General features: G+C 53.6%; 2 protein-coding genes and 1 pseudogene across 10 annotated transcripts in view; 1 reads left to right on the forward strand and 2 right to left on the reverse strand.

Annotated features, from left to right (window-relative positions):
• The window catches only part of DGCR8 (DGCR8 microprocessor complex subunit), a 34280-nt gene extending 20973 nt beyond the window's left edge, over positions 1-13307 (forward strand). For all 5 annotated transcript variants that reach the window (XM_033097968.1, XM_033097969.1, XM_033097973.1 and 2 more), the window contains 5 exons: positions 7083-7183; positions 7517-7623; positions 8809-8936; positions 10264-10377; positions 11386-13307. In XM_033097968.1, coding sequence (XP_032953859.1) covers positions 7083-7183; positions 7517-7623; positions 8809-8936; positions 10264-10377; positions 11386-11469 — 534 coding nt within the window. In that variant the 3' untranslated portion in view covers positions 11470-13307. The remainder of the gene's footprint in view (positions 1-7082; positions 7184-7516; positions 7624-8808; positions 8937-10263; positions 10378-11385) is intronic.
• Positions 139-7064, reverse strand: LOC117017579 (iron-sulfur cluster assembly enzyme ISCU, mitochondrial-like; annotated as a pseudogene).
• A 694-nt stretch (positions 13308-14001) lies between the features above and the next one.
• Positions 14002-18894, reverse strand: TRMT2A (tRNA methyltransferase 2 homolog A). Of its 5 annotated transcripts, none has more exons than XM_033097974.1 (12): positions 18439-18894; positions 17717-18273; positions 17349-17457; positions 16897-17078; positions 16606-16720; positions 16393-16508; positions 16204-16315; positions 15493-15615; positions 15196-15271; positions 14780-14896; positions 14528-14624; positions 14002-14337 (listed from the first exon to the last, which is right to left on the reverse strand). In XM_033097974.1, exons 1-12 carry the CDS (start codon positions 18475-18477, stop codon positions 14187-14189), a joined length of 1794 nt encoding a protein of 597 aa, XP_032953865.1. In that variant the 5' UTR covers positions 18478-18894; the 3' UTR covers positions 14002-14186. The 5 variants fall into 5 exon arrangements, with proteins under 5 accessions (XP_032953865.1, XP_032953866.1, XP_032953869.1 ...); XM_033097975.1 differs by having other exon boundaries at positions 18519-18893; XM_033097978.1 differs by having other exon boundaries at positions 14003-14337; positions 18450-18892.
• Positions 18895-19079: the final 185 nt, after the last annotated feature.

The following is a 19079-nucleotide window of genomic DNA, read 5'->3' on the forward strand; positions in this document are numbered from 1 at the left end:
AAGCAGTGACTGTGCTTCTAGTGCTGGGAAATGGCCTGGACCCAGGCAGGTAGGGATGCGTGGCTCCAGCAGCCTTTCTGGAAGATGGGACTTTGCTTTGATGCAGCGGTTGATCTAAGCAGGTTCTGCTGTTGACCCCTAGGAGAGGTCTCATCTGTTTGAGCTTGTAGGACCCGTATCCTGCTTGTCGTGATTATTATTGTGGTAAAGTTTACAGTAATTCAAGTAGATTAAGATTGATTTGAGAAATTTTTGACATGTTGAGATAATTGAAATTTCTCCAGGGTTGGTAGAGTGAGGGTTGGGAATGTCTTGTTTCAAGGTAGCATCTAAGAGAGCCTCTACATAGTATGTAGCCACAGTGATAACCAGCATCTTACTTGGTTGGTTGCTGAGTGAATACACGGTTCAGTTCATTTTTTAATCATTCTGACGGTCCCCATGCCTACTCTTGCTTTTGTTTACTTTTGTGTTTGGCATCCTCTGGTTTCTCAGCAGGAGCTGCCCAGTTTTCACTCTGACCAGCACAGGGACCCAGGGCCCGGGAGTGTCCATGTCCTCCAGCCTCGGCAGGATAATTTGTGTTCCTGCTACACTGATAACCCCCACTCTGTATAACAGGTGCTTCCTGTAGCTCTGATTCCCTGCTCTGCCTCAGCTGCCCTTTGCAACCCGACTGCCTGCATGTGGCCTCCTCATGTGTGGCAGTGCCATGGGATACACACCTGGAGGGCAGCAGCTTGCCCCAGCCTGCACCATCAAACCTGTCACTGCTTCATGCTTGGTGTTGGGAGGTTGGCGGTTAGCTGAACAGAATCTCTTCTCTGTTGCAGGCACATGGTTTTGATGATGACCAGCTGGCAGTCTTTGTGTTAATTGTTCTGTCATCGTCCACCTTTCCTCCTGTCCTTCAGTCTTTACAGGATTGCTGTGGCCTTAGCGTCATCCCTAGAGCCTTTCACTTCAGGGCCTCTGGTGAGGTGTCTGCGTGGAAGAGACTGCAGGTTTCTGGAAGTTGTGCTCGGGCAGACCCGGGCTGATATGTACCCTTGGTGTTCCCTTTCTTCCACAGACAGCAAGGTGACATACGTGGTCGGTCATACACCACACAGTAACAGGATTTAGGTTCTCACCACGTACTCTGGGGCTCTTCTGGAAAGTGAGGGGTCTTTCTAGAATCATATCAGAAACTAGCCTGAAAAAGAGGAGGTTTCCCCAGGTGGAGAAGGGCACATGGGAGGATTGCCATGTGGATAGCATCAACTAGACTTGGAAATCCCGGGTGAAAGTTTCCCTTGTACATACGAGGGGCTTTCCATGTCAGTTCTCCAATTCTGACACTATCTGGGTTTCCACAACTCAGCTCAATTCTGACAACTCTCATCCAAAGAGCTCCATGGAGTTGGATGAGATCCCACAGGTGAAAGGGCTCAATCCCATAAGATTGCGCCCCCCTTCAGAAGCCAGAAATGGCATGCCCATGCTACCCACACTCTGCCTGCTCAACTCCAAATTCAGGGGTTCCCATGACCTCCCCTCAGATTCCATAATTTGCTGGAATGACTCCCAGAACTCTGGAAAACACTTACCTTACGATTACTGGTTTATTTTATAAAGGATACAAAAGTACGGCCAGAGGAGGTACTTAGGTTGAGGTCCAGAAGTGTCGTGAGCACAGGAGTCTCTGTCCCTGTACAGTTCGGAAGCACTGCCTTCCTGGCACATGGATGTGTTCACCAGCGGAAGCTCCCTAAATCTTGTTCAAGAATTGTAAAACACAATGTCCAGTCCCCTCTCCCAGGAGGTGGGGCTGAAAGTTTGCTTTTCCTGGTCACCGGGAAGCTCACTCTGAGCCGCCTCATTAGCATAAACGCAGGTGTGTACAAAGGGGCTCATCGTTAATGACAAAAGGTGACTCCTGTCAGCTGGAAATTCTATGGGGTTTAGGAGCTCTGTGCCTGGAACGGGACACAGTGGCCACGCGCGCCGGTGCGCTCGAGAGCTATTTTTTCACACTTCTAATTTAATTGTATATGTGTGCACACCTCCACATCTTGTGTTTATTTCCTCGTTTTGAAATTTATCAGAGGATAAAGCAGCTTTCCAGTCAGGTTGGGGGTTGGAGCAGCACATGTGTTGGCCTGAAACTGGCTGTTTCTGTCTGTCTCGTTCTCGTGAGTGGCTCAGTGGTGGAGGGCCCCTCTTCCCTGTGGTGTCCCTGGAGATGTGGCACCAGAGCCACCATGTGCTGTACAGGGTGCAGTTTCTTAGTTTGGGTGCTGTGGGGGCAGTGTCTGCTCCTTGTTTGGACTCCAGCTGTGAGAGCCCTGGTGCTTTGGGAGCTCTTGCTGCTGGCTGCTGTCTGGGAGCTGTGGTGGCACAAGGTCCACATGTGAGGTGGCGCAGGTACAGAATACGAGAGCTGCCTCGGGAAGGAAGTGGAGGCTAAAGACAAAGCACCTTTGGTATTGATTAAAAAGGGAGAACATGACCAGAGCAGTCTCCGTTCCCTTTTAAAGGCCTGGAAAGATTTCTTGGTATTTTATTGCTTTTTTAGTTAGCTATGGGTTGGTTGGTGCACAGATATACTAGAATTGAGGCGTTAGTGACAAGTTGTGTTTTTTTTAATTTATTTTTTAATTTACATAGAGTTAAATTCGCTGTTTGTACAGTTCTGCGAGTTTTGACAAATGCATAGTTTTGCTATGTAACCAATAGCACAATGAAGACAAACCATTTTCAAATGGTCCACTCCCAATTCTCTCGAACTATCTCTTTATAGTCAAAACTGCCCCCACTTGTATCCCCTTGTAGACACTGAACTGTCCCTATAGATTAGCCAGTTCCAAGTGTCCTACCAGTGAAGTTACGGGTAGGCAACCTTTGAAGCAGGTCCAGCTGCCCCTGATGCCTGTGGGGTCATCTGTGCTGGTGGCTTTGTCGCTGGCTGAGTAGTGCTCCCCACAAGGCCACGTGGGTGTGCTCTCCTCAATTGAGGGGTGTTGGGGACCTTCCCAGTTGTGGATGCTCAGCCGTAGGCTGCTGTGAGGCTGTCCAGATTTCCAAGCACGTAGGATGGGCTTGCTGGGCCTTAACGGTAGGTGTATGTTTAACTAGAATTGCCCTTGCACCTTTATCAGGAGCCAAATGATCACGTGTATGGGTCTGCCTCTGGACTCGGTTCTGTCCCATTGGTCTGTGTGTCCTTGCACTAAGCAACACCGTCTTGATTACTTGAAGTCCTGAAATCACTGTGAATTTTACAACTTTTTTTTTCTTTTTCAAAAACACTTTGGTTATTCTAGTTCCTTTACCTTTCCATATAGAATTTAGAAACATTATGTCAATATCTACAAAAAATTCTACTGGGATTTTGATTGAAATTGTGTTAAATCTGTAGATAAATTTGGGGAGAATTGATATTCTAACAATATTTAGTCTTCTAATTCCTAAACTGAGTGTATCTCCGTTTATTGGGGTCTTTGATGTCCTTCGCTGGTATTCAGTCATTTTCAGCACGCAGATCCTGCACGTATTTTACTAGATTTAGATTTAACGTATTTCGTGTGTTTTTGTGCTGTTGTGCGTAGTACTTTAGCTTCAATTCTGACATGACTGTACAGAGATACAATTTGTTTGTATATTGACCCTTTGTGAAACTCATTTATTCTAGTAGTTTTTCTATAGATTTCTTTGGAATTTCTATGTACCGGATCAGGTTGGCTGTGATTAAAGATGGTTGGACTTTTTCCTTTCTAATCCAGATACCATTTATTTCTTTCTCTTGCTTTACCATTCTGGCTAGAACCCCTGGTACAATGCTGAGTAGCAGTAGAGAGTGTGGACGTCCTTGCCTTCTTCCTGATCCTAGCAGGGAGCATCCAGTCTCTTGCCCTTGAGTATGTTGTTAGCTATTAGGTCATTTTATCAGGCTGAGAAATGTCTTTTTTATTCCTTCTTTATTGAGTGTTTTTTTATCATAAAAGGGTGTTGGATTTTGTCAACTGCCGTTTGTGTATTTATTAACATTATCATAAGATTTTTTTCTTTGTTAAATAGTGAATTATGTTGATTTATGATTATTACTTTTTGTCTTGCATTCTTTTATTTATTGTATATTTGCAGATGTATTTTATGTACAATACTTGGTTCCGTCAAAGAATCACACAAAGGTATTCTGTTGGTAATCTTCCCCAAAGTAGACTCCGATAAAAGATCTTTGTGCACTTCAGGGACTGTCAAAACGTGAGACTTCATTACTGATTTCTGTTTGAGGCCAGACACACAATTCAAAATATACATAAACTGGGTTAAGGCGATAAAAGTGGGCTGGAAAAACCACAGGATTCAGAACAATTGCACTGTGCATTTTGCTTGCATTAGAGCCACAACGTGAACGGCAAGTGCTGTGCGTATCAACAAAGCTCTTTCATTGTAGTGAGAAGGGCTTCTGAAATCTACGGTGACTGCACAGAGGGTGGGCAAGCAGCCGATGTGTCTAGCTGGAAGGTTCGCCAAGCGTTTACTTCTCTGCCTCTCCTTTCTTGGGTTCTTGTTTCAGTTTGTAATCAGACAGGGCGGCCAGCATGGAGCAGTGCAGTTGCACAGGGGGAAGGCAGGGTTCCTTGGTGATATCTGTGTTTTTGATGATCAAGGCTTCCTCCACTGTCTTCACTTTCACCCTTTCAGTGGCTGACGAGCTGGAGGCAATTGCAGAACCAGTCAAACGTTTTAAACCTGGTATCCAGAATCTTCCCCTTTTCATCAACTTGAATCTGTAATTTCAGTACATCACGACATGCTGGAGCCCCCACTAATCCAGTTCTAATAATTTTAGATGTCTTGTTAAGAGACCCCCATGTTTCTAGGATTTTCATAATGATCAACAACTTTGTGATAGAGCTGGGCCTGAGCTGACAGCTCTTGGGCTGGACGGCGTGGGCTCCGGATCAACTGAGCTGACGACCCAGCCTCAGGTGGTTGGCTCCAGCCAGCTCCATCTTGCGGGCTTGCTGGTTTATTTTTTAAAATGCATTCCTGGGATAAATTCTACTTGGGCATGACATATATTTCCTTTTTATGTGTTAATGGTTTCAACTTACTAATACTGTTTATGATTTTTACACCTGGTTTGTGAGGGAGTTTAGTTTGTAGTTTTCTTGTACTTTCTTGGTCTGGGTACTACCAGTGTCAGAGTTGGCAGTTGTCCCTCCTCTTGAGATTTTTTTTTTTTTTAAGAGTCTGTAGAATCAATGTCATTGCTTCCTTAAATGTTTGGTAGTGGTCATTAATGAAGCCATCTGCACCTGGAATTTTCTTTGTAGAAAAGTTTTTAACTACAAATTCAATTTACTGACTAGAATAGGGCAATTCAGGTAGTTTGCGGTTTTTTAGGAATTGCTCTGTTTTACCTGCATTTGGAGTTTACGGGTGTTGGGCTATCTGGTGCTCCCTCATGGTCCTTCACTGTCTGTCCAGTACTGGTCACCCGGGCTCTCCTGTGCTGTTCTCAGTGGGCCACTTCTGCCCTTTGCCTGTGCTCTCTTGAGCTGGAGGTCCCACACTTCCCTGGCAGGTTAACCATCAACAGCATGTAGCCACTTGGTGCAGGTGATCGTGGTGTGGGCCTTTGCCAGAGGCTGTTGGGTATTTGGGGGCTTCTGAGAGAGAGAATGTGTGTATGAGTGTGTTTGGACCTCAGCTCTGTCAGGGAAGAACCTGGAGCTACAGAGTATGCAGGTGGTTCTCCACCTGCTTGACCCGTTTACAGGCCCATAGCCCAGGTGCTGAGCGCTGGTTAGAAGTGGTCTTTACAGGCTGAGTGAGAAAACCAGACACTGCTGATGGGTTGGCTTCCTGGCCAGCCCTTGAGGACGGGTCCAAGGCCTGATGTCTTGGTGAGTAACTTTCTCCGGAAACTGACCCCCACTGAAGTGGGCACCTGAGAGCGGAGGCATCTTGTGGGGACCTGTTGGAGGACAAATAGCCAAATGATAGCAAGAGGATTTCCTGTTTGTCAGAATCAGCGACGTCTGCAGAAACAGTGCCTTTCTGTCCTCACCTTGGTCACAGTGAGCCTGCCTCCTCACTGAAGCAGGTGGAGGTAGAGGAACCCCCCTGCCCCGCCCTGCTCAGAGCAGCTGTGTTGTAAGTGTTCTTATAAGAAGAGGGAAAGGGAGAAGGAGAGAACACCGTGTGGAACTGAGTGATGCCGCCACAAGCCACATGGGGCTGCCCGAAGATGGACAGTTCAAGGAAGGCTCCTCCCTGAGAGGCTTCAGAGGGAACAGGGCCTGGCTGACACCTTGATTTGGGACTTCTGCCCTCCAGAATTGTGAGAAAATAAATTTCAGTTGTTTTAAGCCACTCAGTTTGTGGTACTTTGTTATGGCAGCCCCAGGAGACTAACACAGCCCCCGCTGGGGAGGTGGGCCATGCTCCTGAGTGGACTGGATGAAATCCTCCATTCACCAGCGGGTGGTTGGGGTCAAAGCCACCTCCTGGCTGGCATCTGTCTCTGTTGTGCAGAGCTTCCCTTTTTTCCTTTAACTGGTTAAGTGATCTCCTGTTAACCCTTCTTAACCTTTCTGTTCTTTGGTTACAGTGATTGGTCATAGAGCCAAGAGTACTTTGTGTTTGAGACTAGAGCCACGCAAGGCCCTTTGCAACCTTCAGAGAGGTTGGCCTATTAGAGAGCAGCTTTTGTGTCTGGCTTCACTTCTCTCTTCTGTAATCTCACTTAGAGGATCTTCAAGTTTTTCACCTTTAGGTTTCTGATTAATTGTATGATCAGACTCAGATTCAGAAAAGGCTCTCCAGGCGGGCTAGCTGTGCAGCCCAGGGCCTTGCTGCACCAGGGTCTCCCACCCCATCCGTGGCACTCTCTCCAGTCACCTGCAGTGCAGCTAGCTCTCGTTCGTGTCTCAGTGGGCCGGCTGGACAGTGAGGTGGGGGTTTGTGACATGCTCTGTAAGGTAATAAGAAGGACAGGAAGCCCCTGAGAGAAGCAGACAGCATGGAGAGCAGCTCTGTGAGGCTGCTGGGCTAGTCCAGCACTTAGAAGTGGCTGCTTTGTTTTGTAGTATTTTAACCACATCAGTATCGAAGACTCAAGGGTCTACGAGCTGACCAGCAAGGCCGGACTGTTGTCTCCCTATCAGATCCTCCACGAGTGCCTTAAAAGGTAGGGTGGTGCTTCTCCTCCTAAGTCAGTTTGTGGGGGCTTTGCCGTGGGTGCCCAACATCCTTACTGGCTATTTATCCTGGCCCAAGAGTCGATGCTAAAGACCGAGCCATTGCAAGTGTTCTCTGTGTGCACGGAAGCCCCTCTGCCAGGCAGCCCCTCAGAGCCCGGTGGGATTGGATGGGTGTACTTCGGTAACCTCCTCTTCAACTGTGAGGGAATTTTGGGGGAAGGGTTGGCATTGTCTTCAGAGAGCCCTTAAAGAACTTTCTGGAAGCAGCCGTTTCCTCCTCCTCAGCTAATATCACCTACGGTCTTTGTTTTCTCTTAAAGAAACCATGGAATGGGTGACACATCCATCAAGTTTGAAGTGGTTCCTGGTAAAAACCAGAAGAGTGAATATGTCATGGCGTGCGGCAAGCACACAGTGCGCGGCTGGTGTAAGGACCCGCCCCTCCTCCCTGCCACTCACCATGCTGTCAGATGACCACGAGGGTGTTCTCCTGCTGTTGCTCCCGAGCTCCAGCCGTGTCAACTGACGGCCTGTGGTTGTGGCCACCAGCATCTCACATTGATGTCTGAAGCAGTCAGCCTGAGGTGCAACTGTGATAGCCCTGGCTGCACCGACTCTGTCCTCCCTCCTGCGGGCTTGGGCTGGTCATTCTGGCTAGGCCTGCCACCTCTGCCCCTGTCCAGCCCTTGGACCCTGTGGCAGGAGCGGGGCGTCCTACTCAAGCGGCAGCAGAGCCTCCGCCGTGCTCTGCTTCCCTGTGCTGGGCATGCGCCACCCTCTGCCTTCTGGTCCGTGTGTATTACCTGTGCCCTTTACCTAATTTGGGTTTTGAAGTAACCACTTTTTAAAATACAACTTTATTTTAAAAGAAAACTTATTGTAGCTACTATAAACACAAAACCAGTGCTGTGTAAATTGGAAGGGAAATTGCAGAAGCACAGTCAGACCTGGTGTGCCCTGCAATCCAGCAGGCACCAGTCCCGCTGAGACGCCGCTCCTGAGCAGGTGGGCAGGGCATGGGACAGACGAGGGATCCTGGTACCAGGACTCCCTCTTCGGAGCCGGGAGGCCCTGTATGGGAGCATCGCCAGCCTCAGTCCCCCCAACCAGAGTGCCCAGCTGGCACTTGATGTTTTCCAGATCTATTCTGCCCCTAGCCCTGCCTTTCCCCTCTCTAGAAACCTCCTCCAAAGCACACACGCCCTCTGGACACTCCTGTGGGCTTTCCAGTAGAGCCCTCCTCCCTTGCTTTCCCCTAAGGAGCCTCAGGCTGCATGCTTCATGACGCCTTGTTGCTGCTTGTCTGTGTGTCTGGAAATAATGGGTTTGTGGCTGGAGGGAGGCCTCTTAAGTTGTGTGATCTACCTTGGTCACGTCCTGACCTCCTGGAGCCTCTGGTGGGCTGTTCTGTGAAGTGGGGTAGAGGTGAGTTCTGGGCTGAGGTGGGGAGATGCCGGTGCCCAGTGCTGTTGGAGCACTTCACCCCCTTCCTGTAGAATGAGCCTTCAGCTCAGTGGGGGGAAGGCAGGTGCGCTGCTGTCTAGGCCAGGTGGCCTCGTGGACAGCTGGATGTTTGTGACTGCCTCTCTGCGTATCCTCCCCCTCTTCACAGGTAAGAATAAGAGAGTTGGGAAACAGTTAGCCTCTCAGAAAATCCTTCAGTTGCTGCACCCACATGTCAAGAACTGGGGGTCTTTACTGCGCATGTATGGCCGTGAAAGCAGCAAGATGGTCAAACAGGTAACAAGACTCCTCTCCCAATCCTGGAGTACATGCCTAGGGTCCCCCTGTCATGGGGACACAGTCGGGCATCTCTGCTCTTGTTCATGGCTACCACTCTCGGGCTCTCTGCAGGGCCATCCTGTGACTTTGTGGGGTGGGGTAATCCATGGCCAAGGGGCCTGGGCCTGTCTCTGGCACTGTGGTGAGGGGGCTGGAGATGCAGGTGGCGAATGCTGCCCGCCCGGAGCCCTTAGCTCAGTGGCAGGAACGCTTGTGCTAATTTGAGGCCGCTTAGTGGCTATGGGAGAGTGAGCATGCAAGGACAGCTCTGCCAGCTACGAGTCAGTCAGCTTTTAACTCAACAGCCTGTGTGTGCCATCTGTTTGGTTTCTGCTGCTTTACCAAGATCTCAAGATTTAAACCAATACCCTTAGGTTTTGTGTGCTTTGTGGGGTGGGGGGAAGTACTGGGAGGTGAGTTTACATTTTTGATTTTTCCTGATGTTTACAGAAACGGTCTGGTTTATCGACACCCCAGTAAGTAGAGGGGTGGTCGGTGTAGAGGGTGGGGACTGAAGGTGGGGACTCCGAGGACCGTGCTGGAGATCCTCGGGCCATGCCTGAAGAGGTCCTGCATCTGGGCCTGACAAGGCAGGGTACGGGAGGTGACGGGCCCCTAAGGTGCTTAGAGGAACTTTAGGGTGTGTGTTTTGGAGAAAACTGAGATGCAATGCCGAGGAAGCTTCCTCTGCCTTTGGTATATGCCCTCCTTCCGTGCCTCCTCTTGGGCTAAGATTAAGGGAGAGAAAGCCCACTCTGGCCTGTGGTGGGAACTGTCCCCAAGCTGGAGGGTGAGGGGTCCAGTCCAGGCACAGCCCAGCATGCAGCTTTTGGAATGCAAGTGGGGTCTGGCACCCCAGGCAGGGCAGCCGTCCTGAGAGTTGGGGTCGTCAGGACAGTTTGATCCTGCTCTGAAAGTCTGGGGCATGCAGAGAGCTCAGCTCCTGGGGCTGATGGCCTCCCAGCCAGGGCGGGGCACTCCAGCCTTAGGGCTCTGAGCACAGTGAGTGCCTGGTCGATGGCTGTGTCCGAGGCCATGTCCAGCTTCCCTGTTGTGCCTGGGCAGGAGCGGAGACAGCTGGGTGCCAGGGTGCTTTTGCCCCGTGAAGGGAGGAAGTCGTGGCTTTGCCTATTGAGGATGGGGGCAGCGTGGACTACGCCACGTTCTCTGCTTCTGCATCAGCCCACCAGGTGCAGGTGGAGAGTGGGGCAGCCGGTGTGGGGTCATTAAGCTCCAGCTCCTGCTCCCCGGGGCAGTTCTGAGAGTGCTGTGTTGTGCTCCCCAGGAGACCTCGGACAAGAGCGTGATTGAGCTGCAGCAGTACGCCAAGAAGAACAAGCCGAACCTGCACATCCTGAGCAAGCTGCAGGAGGAGATGAAGAGGCTGGCGGAGGAGAGGGTGCGCATGCGCCGTGGCTCCTCCATGCCCTCCGTCCCCTCACCCTCAGGCAGGGGAGGGGCACCGAGCTGTGTCACACTGGCAGCTGAGGGGGGAAGCTGTGATCTAGGAACCCAGCCCTGGCTTCTGATGCCGGGGCAGTGCCTGAGAACCCAGAAAGCCCTAATCCTTCCAGATGAGATTTGCTTTTCCTTGAGCTTCAGCAGTCATGATACTTGTACCAAGTCACTGTATTTTTAGTCAGTGAGATCTGGCAGCCTTGGCCTATGATTATGAAGGGCTTGGCCTCGTGTGTGTTGACTCTGGGTCCCCACTCGGTGTTGACTGAGGGCAAGGACAGTACACTGGCCAGGCCACCCTCACTCAGGGTCCTTGTGGGTGACAGACTGCCATCCTGGACTTCTTCCTCCTGGAGTCCTAGGCAGTTCTGTGAGGGGGAAAAGGGGATGTGTGGCTCACAGAACAATTGAACCCGGGTAGGGCTGGCTTCCCGTGCCGTTTCCTAAAGCCACCCACGTGAGAGGCCTCTGGGTTCAGACTTTTCAGCTGTGTTATCAGCCCGGGCCTGTGTAAACCCTGAAGGAGGTATCTGTTGTTTCTGTGACCTTTTGGGTCCAGGAGATGCCTCATTCCTGCCATCAGGTGGTGGTGGGGAGAAGGACCCACCCAGGTGGCTTGTTCCTGGTGGCTGTGATCTCCTTGGCCCTTCTTTTGGGTGTGCGTCCTGATTCCCAGGAAAGTGCCAGTATGCAGGGCTTTGTGGTGGCATCGAGGGAGACCCTTCCACCAAGCCCCCTGCCCAGCCCACTCCTCAGGCCTTCCTGCTTCCTTCCAGCCTGGCATCACAGAGCAGGGGTGCCCTCCTACTCCAGATGCTGCCTGGTTCCAGCCTGCCAGTCTTACCCCCCCACACCCCACACACCCCCGTCCCTCTCCAGAGCCTCTTGCCTGAAATTGTGCTGCATGTTCCCACCTCGCCAGCATCCCTGATTTTCATTGTTCTTCTAGGAGGAGACACGGAAGAAACCGAAGATGTCTATTGTGGCGTCTGCCCAACCTGGTGGCGAGCCCCTGTGCACTGTGGACGTGTGAGGCAGGTGGCAGGCCGAGTGTGGGGGCTGCCAGCTCCGCTGCCAGGGAGACCACACACTGCTCTGCAGCCTTGCGCCTTCAATCTAAATTCTTCCCGAGGCCCCATGTCTGAGGGTCGGGGCCAGAGGGGTGGGGCTCTGGTACATCGGGACAGCCAGGGCCACATACTGTTTCCTTGGGGCTGCCCGCAGGTCTGAGTGGACGTGTTCAAGCGTCAACTCAGCCTGTCTGTACATGTGGAAGCCAAGCTTGGAGATAGCTCTGGACTTCTGCTTGCTGCAGACTGGTTTTATGAAGGTTTTCATGAATTTTAGTATATAACATGCACTGACAAGAAATGATAGTTGGATGACAGATGAAATGAGAAAGTGGTAGTCAAGTCTTATGGCGTCCTGTACCCAGGGCTCCTTTGGGCCACTGTAGGGACCTGGTCAGAAGGCGCACGCTGGCACCCCATGCCCTTTCCTGCCTCCTGTTTTTCCCTTTTTCTCTGAAAATGTTATAACAGGAAGGAATATTTCAAACCTTTTTGGTTTAAACACAATTTTAGCATCAGAACTATTTTCAGAGATTGCAAGCAAACTGTCAAGGTGATTCTTCTTCAGCCAGTGCGAGTCTCCGCCTGGCTTATTGCTCTGACCCTGGGCTGGGGTGAGGTCCGTTTTTCTGAGTAAGTCTTAATGCCCTAAAAACTCGCCTTTTTAGACACCAAGGCCCCTCACCTTCACTGGTTTCTGGCAACTTTTTACTAAAGCTTTTTGCACAGTCAAGCCCCACCTGGCCACCCTTCAATTTTTAAAGCTTTTATGATATTTTAGCATTTGGAAAGAAACTTTTACAGTGAGTAGAAGATAGATTTGGAATCATGTAGCAGATATAAACAATGCATTTTAGCACGTGGATTTATTTAAGAAAACAAGGACCTTCAGTGCAATTGCCCGTTCTTAATCACAAACTGGCACCTCTCCAGAGCTGGCGCAGGCGAATGGAGAGTGTGGCTGTCCGGCTCCCGTGACTGAGGCTTCACTGGGTTTCAAAGGCAACTGCTCTGTGTAGCCAGCCGGGCCTGGTGACCAGTTCGCTTCTCTGACCAGTAGCTTATGTTTTCCAGGTGGCCCCTGTGGACAGGTGCAGGGATAGATGTGACCCTGCCCTGAGTCCCATGGAATGTGGGTATGCTTGGGGTCCTGGGTTGTCCCCACATATAGGGTGGTGGTGGTCAGCCATTGGCTCTGTTTCCAGTTCCTGTTCAGAGTATCATGCTCTTGGCACACTGCCAGATGCAAAGAGCCCAGTGTTGGGTTGTAGTCACATTCTTCTTCGGGTGTGCCCATCTTCCACCATACCCCCCATGGATGGTATTGATTGATGGTGTTTCCAGGAAGACGATGTCAGCCTTGTAGGCCACCTACAGTGTATCCCTCCCTCACCACATATGTGACCAAGGTTGGCTTCTGTGTTGACCTTTATAACAAAATTCTCAAATCAAGTTGCTGTAATTAGACACTTGCTTCTGTCTTGCCTCCTCTGCAGCTGTGAATAATCATTTGACCGTGACTGTTTGCCCTTAGAACAGCCAGATGCGCCATTGTGAACCAAAGCTTTGTGCACACGTACTAGTAGAAGTGGGTGAGACATGCTGCAGCCTCCCCATGTCCTTCCTCTGTCCTGTGTATGGGTGTGAGTGTTGTGTGCACATAGCTGTGCTGCGGGAGTGGAGGGCAGGGAGAGCCTGTGCTGGTGCCACTTCTGCATCATGTACCTCCCAGGTGACAGCTGGGCCGTGGCTGTAACAGTGAGCCTTGATTGTCTGGACGCATAAAGCAAAACTGTCCAAAAGGTTCTGACTGATGTTTCTTTCTTTAAACCATGGGAGACCGGAGCCCTTGGAAACCCTCAACTGGCCACAACTTCTGGAGCTCTCCCCGATGGGCTGGGCATTTGCCTGGACACAGCTGCTCTTACAGCAGTACCCCAATCTGGCCCCTTCCTTGGTCACTGTGGAAGTGGCCTCCCTTCAGGGCTTGGCCAGTTAGGGATGCAATGACGTTGAGGGTCCTCCCTTCAGTTGGTGCAGGAAAATTGGGGACGAGGCAGGCAGGGCCAGCGCCTTGCCCTGTGCTCTCTACTACACATTTACACTTGGCCCTTGGCCATGAGAACTGAATCTTTTCCCCCGGGGTTAAGCATAAAACCAGACTTGCCATCAAACAGCAAGCTCTGCTGTGACTTCTGCCACACAGATGCTAGAAGAAGTGCCCAACACCCAGTCCTAGCTGAGTTGATTCTTGACTGTCCACAGGGCTGGCAGGGTGCTAGCAGGGTACTAGCAGGAACCAAGGCTGAGGTGAGGCTTAGACTAACCCCCGTGGGCTGTCCAGGGTCCCCTCCTAGCTCTGTCCATTTGCACCTGTAGTGGCAGGCAGAGTAGCCTCTGCATGCCAAAGCTCTGGGTTCTCATCACAGAAACGTTGGTAGTTCAGCAGCTGTTTATTCTGCCCCCCGTGGCCCAACTCTTACAAAAAGAATGGGGGGGGGGGAGGGAGGGGTTGTTGGAGCCCACGGCCCACAGAGACCAGCTGGCCTTGGGTGGGACAGTTGGGTCTTCTGTCCTGCTGGTTCCTACCTCTGAGCACTTGCAGTGAGGCAAGGACTTGAGGAGCCCCTTAATTTCTGATCGTGATGCAGACTCTGCCCTGTTCTGGGAGGGCCAATTTCTATTGCTCCAGCGGCCTAAGGAGGGGCAGCCCCCGTTTCTTGCTGGTTATCATCTGAGGGCCTTGGCTGGAGGGTCCTCTGGCTCCAGGGTCCCTGTGCCATCGGGGTGCTCTACCTCTCGAACAAGATGAGCATCTCACAATGGGGGGTCTGCGGGAACAGGTCCACGGCTACAGCCTTGATTGGCCGGAAGGGGGTGCCCTTCACCCGGTTAGACGGGCCCCGGCAGAGACTGTGGTGGAAAGGGAGCAGTCAAGGTCAGCCAGTGGCTGGGGCTCCTGTGGGGGGAAGGGGGTTCGGTGCTGGCTCCAGCCACCCGGGGCCCCCACCTCACACTCACTCCACAAAGTTGCCCATGGCTGCCCGGGGGTTGCAGGAGACATACAAGAGCCGCTTGAGGTTCTCAGCTCTGCGGATGGCCAGGATCACTTTGGAATCTGAGGAAATAAGACTCCCTCAGGGAAACGTCCCCACCTCAAGGAGGGCTGGTGGGGCTAGTGAGCATGGGCATCAGGCCTGAGGCTGCACAGCCTGGTGTGCCAGCCAGTGTCACTACCCTCTTCTCCATCATCCCCAAATGGATGCCACTCACGTAGGCCAGCACGAGGCGGGTCCAGGATAGCAACAAGCTGCTGAGAAGCCAGTCTGCTCACCACGGTGGGCACCAGGTCTTCGGCCCTCCCGCAGTGGAACTCAACGTTGCTCAACTCTGTAGATAGCACAGCAGCCCTGTCGGGACGCAGGACACCGCCCCCGCGCACCCCCTCGGGCCTGCCCAGCCGCCTGGTGTCCTGATGCCCCTGTCTTGAGGCACCTTAAGAAAACCTCTAGCCAAGGAGCCTGTTAGCACTTGTGTCACACAGCCCGGGCCTTGCGGGCACACATGGACACAGCAGGAGCCCTGCTGTGCTCTGCACACCGCCCTGCCCTCACCCCGCCCCTAGAAGCCATGAAATAAGATTTAGGTGCTGTGCTGAGATGACTGCCCACTGGTGCGCTGGCTCTCACCATTGTTGCGGGCATTCACATGGGCGTCCTCCACAGCCTCCTGGCACAGCTCAATCCCGATGACTCGCTTCACTTTCTGAAGTGAAGAAAGGGCACAGACTGATAGTGCCCTGCCCCACCCTGGGGGCTTCTTGGGGAGGGGAGTAGCAGGAGGCACTATGGGGAGAAGAGGCTCTGGGACAGGCTGGGGGTTCACCTCAGTCTTTCAGGTGGGGGTCAGTGGGGGTCACGAAGAGGTGATAGCACATGGGTGGGGGTAGGCAGAAGGTGTCTTCAGCTTGGGGCAGGAGGGCTCACCCGGGCTAGGGCCAGGCCAATGGTGCCAGTGCCACAGCACACATCCAGCACTGTGCTCCCGGAGTCCAGCTGGGCCCAGTCCTGGATAACCGTGTAGAGCACCTCCGCGGCCGGGCTGTTTACCTGGAGGGCGGGCCAGCACCACGCAGGATGTCAGAGCAGTCCTGCGTCCCAGGTCAGCCTCCCCTCCTGCCGCCCCCACCACGCCTGTACTCCGCAGGGCTCTTTCCCTGCTAGGAGACCTGTGGCCCAGTCCCTGGCTTACTCCCCCTTTTCCTAGGTCTCCTGCTCCCACCCCTTCCCCACCTCCAACTGCCCCTCCATACACCAATGCTGCATAACCTCACCCAGGGCCCGGGCCTTAAAAAGCAACTTGATGCTGACCCCTTCTTCCCCCAACTTATGAACTGAGTGCCAGATGTATGGGGCCACCCACAGCAGCAGCAGGCATGGATGACTCCATCACAGTTCACACAAGAGCCCTGGCATCGCCAACTCCTACACCCCACATAGGGCCCTCAAGCACACTCGTCACAAGGGTCTAGTTAGTGCAAACGACTTCATTCCGACCTCACAGCCCGGATGCTCTCCCCCAGACCTCTGCAGGTGAACAACTTGTCACCGCCTAGCGCACTGCCTTTATTACATCTTGACGTCACATCAGGACTCCCTTTGTGTCTTGATTATGAAGATACGGGGACTCTGGACTACCTGAAAGAAGGCGTGAGGGGAGATCTGGAAGGTCAAGCCCAGCAAGTCCTCATGGATGCACCGGTCCCCAGCCACGTGCTCCAGGGGCAGGCCCTCTTGGCTGGGAGTCTTCCTATGGGTGGTAGGCCAGTTGGTTAGTGTCACCAGCTCTGGCAGGAATCCAGCCCACCACCTACCCAGGCTCCTCACCGCTGTCCCTCCTCCACAAAGTACAGGCAGGTCACGCCACTGGCCTTGCCCGGCCCTGCTGTGAAGTGCTGCGCCAGGGAGGCCTTCAGTCCTGCCAGCTCCTCAGGGCTCAGTTTCTGGAGTAGGAAGTAGAGAAGGTCCTGTGAGACTGTGTTGCATGCAGCCCACTCAAGCCAGGACACCCTCCCGCAGCAGGGCCACCCTGCCTGAGACCTGAGGGTGGAAGTAGGCAATGGCCATGGCTTGGCCTCGGCGGCTGGTGCGCACGGTCAGCTGCTTCCAATGGCCTGAGTATGTCTCTGGGTTGTACGCCGAGTATGGAGTGGACCTGTGGGAGCCACGAGCGGCCGTGAGTCCATGAGACCTGCCACCCATGCTGACCAGAATTGGGAGATCAGCCTACCTTCCTCTCGTTCGGCCACACCCACCAGGCAGGACCCGGCCCTCTGCTCCCAGACCACCGCAGGACATCCCGGAGCCCCCAGCCCAGCCACAAGTCCTCACCGGATGAAATCCTGGAAGGCCTTCACCACCTGCTTGGTGGCCTTGGGGATGTGCACGGTGTCAAAGGGGGCCGCCACAGCACATGTCCCACCCTTGTACTTGCCTAGCCGGCAGCCGACCGTGTTGTCCTCCCCATCCACCCCGACGCCAACGAGAAACTCACACTTGTTACGATACTCGGTCTGCAGAATGGGTGGAGGAAGGCAGAGACATTCCTGACCTTACCCTGGCATTCCCGCACTTGTACATGGAGGGAAAATTGCAGGAAGTGAGAGATGGCAACGAGTGAGAGGTCCCAGCTCCCCAAAGGGCCTGGCAGTCCAGGGCACAAGGCTGACAGCAACCAGCAGTCACGTGACGAGTATGAGGAATAAGTGGAAAGCAGGAGGGATGGGAGAGATGGACTAAGATAGCTTCTTTAAGAGCATGGGGTGAAGGTTTGTGGGCCTGACCTGCTGGGGTGACGGCCTGACTCCCTCCAGCGGGCAGCAGGCCTTGTTGTGCTTGTGCTTCTGTGAGAGCAGCCAGGGCACCAGGGCACGGTTGGTGCTCCCAATTTCCCTGCAGGGTGAGGTGAGGCCGGGGTTGGACTCAGCCTGCTGCTCCCAACCCATCTCCAATCACTCTCCAAATACCCAGGCACCCAGAACCTCCCTTGGGACCTCATTATCCCCACTGGTAACTCAGGGGTCTTACTGGTTAGCTCCCCAAGACAATGTGCAGACCCTGAGTGTGTCTGTACAGTGCACAGGATGGGCTTGAGTGAACATGGAGCTGAGCAGAACTCCAGTGCCACATAAGTGACTGTGCCCTTACTCACTTGGCGAGCCTCTGCAGCACCTGCTCGCACTCCAGCCGCTTCCGCTCAAGCTGCTCTGTGTAGGGCACGGTCCAAAGAGGAGTCACCACATCGGCCACACATGTGGCTGGTGGCTCACTCTCATCCTCACGCTGCCTCTTCCTGGCCATGGGATCAGCTTTAGGCCTGGCCAGGCGCACTCTGAGAGGGCGGCCCTTCCAGAGAGCACCGTGCAGCACACGCAAGGCTTTGTCCCGCTCAGCGGCACTGCGGAATGTCACAAAGGCGCAGGGACGTTGCCCAAAGAGTTTGGTCTTATGGGGCTGCAGGCCAAAGCGGCCCAGAAAGTGCCGCACATCGCTGAAGCTGGTGCGGCGTGGCACGTTCTGCAGCTCCAACTTGAAGATCTCCGAAGTGAACAGGTCGTCCCTTATGTAGCTGTAAAGCCCAGGCTGAGGCCCTGACTCTGCAGCCGCCCCAGCCCCCTCTTCCTCCGTCTCCTTCTGGGGGGCGGGGGCTGCAGGGCTGCCCAGAGCACTGCTGCTGTCCTGGTCGCAGCCCTCCATTGGCCCCGGGCCCTGTGTGGACACAGGCAGGGCTAGGATGAGGGCTGAACGCCCAGGCTCCCCGGCCGCACACCCAAACCTCCGTTAGTGCATCCTACACCCATCCTACACCTACCCCTTTTTACCCCCACTTCCTTCCTCTCCCAGCTCAACTCCCCGTGCCCACGGGTTTCCTACCTCTCCCCCCCCTCCAGCCCCTCCCACGCAGTCCGCCATCTCGGCCCCGCGTCTCTTGCTAGGATCTCCCTTCACTTTACTTCGTTGTCGAGTTTATCATTCATCGTCCAGTTTGTCCAAGGCCTGGACTGGAAGCCCCACAAGTGCCGCCTCCGCCTCCTCGCCCTGGGCCTGGCGCACAGAAGGCGCTCAGAGCACAGGTGCGGCGCCGAGAGGCCGCCCCCGGTCCCGCCCCGTGAGGGAGTGGGTAGGACTGGAACCCTAGGTGCTCAGGTCCACGGTCTCGGGTATGGGGTACACTTCCCGCCCGCCAGAGGCCCCGCGCACGCCGCTCTCCCCGCCCGCAGCTCTCCCGTCGGCCAGTTCGTGCAGACTAGGTGGCGCGTGTCTATTATCCTAGCTTCCGTCGACGTCATCGCTGTGCGCCGGCACCGACCCCGGTGTCTGTCGCCTGCTTTCGAAAGCTCGAGGGGCGCGCGCAGCCGTGGGGCGGAAGTGCGCGCGAAGGCCGCCGGGAGCTCACGCTGCTCTGTCCGGGCGGGCCAGGCATGCGCCGCGGACGTTTTGGCGGGAAGCGCGGGGTGGGCCGGACAATGAGATTGTCCGTCGCCTGAGCCAATAAAGCTGCACTGGTTTTGAAT

Source organism: Rhinolophus ferrumequinum, chromosome 25 (genome assembly GCF_004115265.2).
Source record: "Rhinolophus ferrumequinum isolate MPI-CBG mRhiFer1 chromosome 25, mRhiFer1_v1.p, whole genome shotgun sequence".
In the NCBI taxonomy this organism is placed as follows: domain Eukaryota; kingdom Metazoa; phylum Chordata; class Mammalia; order Chiroptera; family Rhinolophidae; genus Rhinolophus; species Rhinolophus ferrumequinum.